Raw genomic sequence first — 2,362 nt, 5'->3', positions numbered from 1 at the left:
GGATTATGGCCAAAATCATGCCCTGGTCAAGGAGAAGGCCAATGGTAGAAGAGCGTCAGGGCCAGGGAGAAGGCTAATGGTAAGGAGAGAAAAGTGAGAACATCAGGGCCAGATTGAAGATCTGTGGTAGGAAAGGAGACAGGGTCAGAACCGAACCTGGGAGAAGGACAACAGTAGCGAGTGGGACACCTGAAGAGGAACAGGGGTGGTGAGGGACAGTGAAGGTGAGTCTGGGAGAAGGTAAACCAAAGGACAGAGAGGGTCTGGGCCAGGGTGAAAGTCAGTACAAAGACTGGGTGGGAGCAGGGGCCTGCCCACGATCAGGGAAAGCAGGGTTTAAGGGGGAGCTGGGAAGGGCGAGAATAGGCCGGTGGGTCTGGGCCAACTGGACCTAGGCTCTGCTGGGCGGGCGGGGTACAAGTGGGGCGGAAATGCAGGTCCGCCCGCGGCCGAAGTGCAGTTTAACTAGGCGGGGCGGGGGCAGAGCGAGCGGGGCGGAGGCGAGGGCTCGGGGAGCGGGGCTCGGGGCTCTGGGGGGGCGGGGCGCGCGGGGCGGGGCGGGCGGCGGGCGGGGCGGGGCGGGCGCGCGGGGCGGGGCGGGCGCGCGGGGCGGGGCGGGGCGGGGCGCGCGGGGCGGGGCGGGGCGCGCGGGGCGCGGGGCGGGGCGCGCGGGGCGGGGCGGGGCGGGGCGGGGCGCGCGGGCGGGGCGGGGCGGCGCGCGGGGCGGGGCGGGGCGGCGCGCGGGGCGGGGCGGGGCGGCGCGCGGAGTCATGGCCCAGCGGCTGGGGGTGCACGAGCTGCTGCACGTCTTTTCCTTCCTGGAGGCCCAAGACCTGCTGTGCGCCGCGCAGGTGAACAAGGTGCGCCGCTCGGCCTGGGGCGCCTGAGGCCAGGGGTGTTGCCTTTGCGACTGTTTCGCGACCCTGGGGGAGTGCGCGGGGGATCCGGCTGCTCCGGGTCCAGCGGGGGTGCCTTGGCGCCTTCGGTCGCCCATTGGTCCGGGCTGGTGCCGGGGCTGGTCCGGGCTGCTGAGCCGCGCATCTTGACCCGGACTCGCGCTCCCTGCGGTCGTCCGCATTCACCCCTGAGGTTGGCTGAGGGATGGTTTTTCTTCTCATTTCCGGGCTTTCTGAAATATTCTGGAACTTTCTTCCTGTTTTTTTCTGTGTTACCGTCAGAGTTCGAGGGCACCTCCCGGTTTCCACCCATAGTGGCTCCTCGTTTTGTAGTCTCCGCTGTCCCTCTCTTGTCCCTCGCATGTCCCGCTCCCTTGCCATCTCCTTTTTGGCTCTGCTCAGGAAACACTTGTTGAGCGAAATAGCCTCATCTGTTGCAGCTGCACTGCCACCTGACTACAGGTCCTCTGTATTCTTTCTTTGAAGGACGCAGCGCGACTTAATTGACTGTTAATATAATGTATTTGTCTAATAACTGTTTTTCCCTGCTGGACTCATCCGAAGAGAGGGATTTTGTCTTTTTCATAACTAACTGTAGCACTCAGTGTCCCTTGACATTTAGTGCCCCTTAGTAAATGTTTGTTGAATAAAAGGACATTCAAAGCACATTATTATTTCATTTAATGAAAGGGCTCGTAAATATACTCTTTTGAATACCATAATCATAATTTTAAATACATCTAGTACTTTTATTGATGTTATTTCATCTCTTGTTACTGATAAGTGATTTGTTTAAGGTAACCCACAGAATCATTCACTGGGCTGAAATTGGATCTCTGTTTTTACAGAAGTAAGGTAGGGCTAATCGAGAGGCCTAATTTGAAAGATGGGTGCATTATACCGTTTAATAGCACCATTTTCCCTGGTAATAGTTACTGCATAGGAAAAAGGAGGTCAGTATTTCCTGCCTCATAATGTCGCTATGAAGACTGTAGAATCTTATCAAGGATTCTCAAAGATGTTATAGTACTCTTTAGGAAATAAGATTTCATTTGGGTTTTGAACTATAACTAGAATGAAAAATACTCAGATTTTTGGTTTGATTTTGCAAAATATAAACTTTACATCTTTAGTAGTTACTAAAGACACAGGAGATTTTGATCTAGCAGATACATGAGGGTTATTGAAGGGAAGTCTAGGCTTGGAGAAGGTGTTGATTGCTTCTGCCAGGGCTAGGAAATACACTCTTCTGGCATGGGACTGCAGAGCCACCAGACCACCTATGGCTCTGAGTTACCCACTGCAGTTTGTGCTCCAGAATCCAGAGTGGCTTGGTTGGAGAGGCCAGGAAGTTCCAGGTGACAGTGTGGGCCTGAGGGAATGAGGTCTAGACAGCACCCTGATTCCCACTCCACATTCAGAACCTTCCTGTGCCCCTGGCAGGTATTTCTGCAGAGAAGCTGTTG

At 55.7% G+C, this 2,362-nt stretch overlaps 1 protein-coding gene across 3 annotated transcripts in view; it reads left to right on the top strand.

Annotated features, from left to right (window-relative positions):
- Positions 1 to 762: 762 nt before the first annotated feature.
- LOC113177988 (F-box/WD repeat-containing protein 12-like) overlaps positions 763 to 2,362 on the top strand; it is a 33,344-nt gene continuing 31,744 nt past the window's right edge. For 2 of the 3 annotated variants that reach the window (XM_077792326.1, XM_077792328.1), the window contains exon 1: positions 763 to 860. In XM_077792326.1, coding sequence (XP_077648452.1) covers positions 771 to 860 — 90 coding nt within the window. In that variant the 5' untranslated portion in view covers positions 763 to 770. The remainder of the gene's footprint in view (positions 861 to 2,362) is intronic. The other variant, XM_077792327.1, reaches the window with a different exon arrangement.

Source organism: Urocitellus parryii, chromosome 13 (genome assembly GCF_045843805.1).
Source record: "Urocitellus parryii isolate mUroPar1 chromosome 13, mUroPar1.hap1, whole genome shotgun sequence".
NCBI classification, from domain to species: domain Eukaryota; kingdom Metazoa; phylum Chordata; class Mammalia; order Rodentia; family Sciuridae; genus Urocitellus; species Urocitellus parryii.
This window is presented reverse-complemented; position numbering and strand designations above follow the sequence as displayed.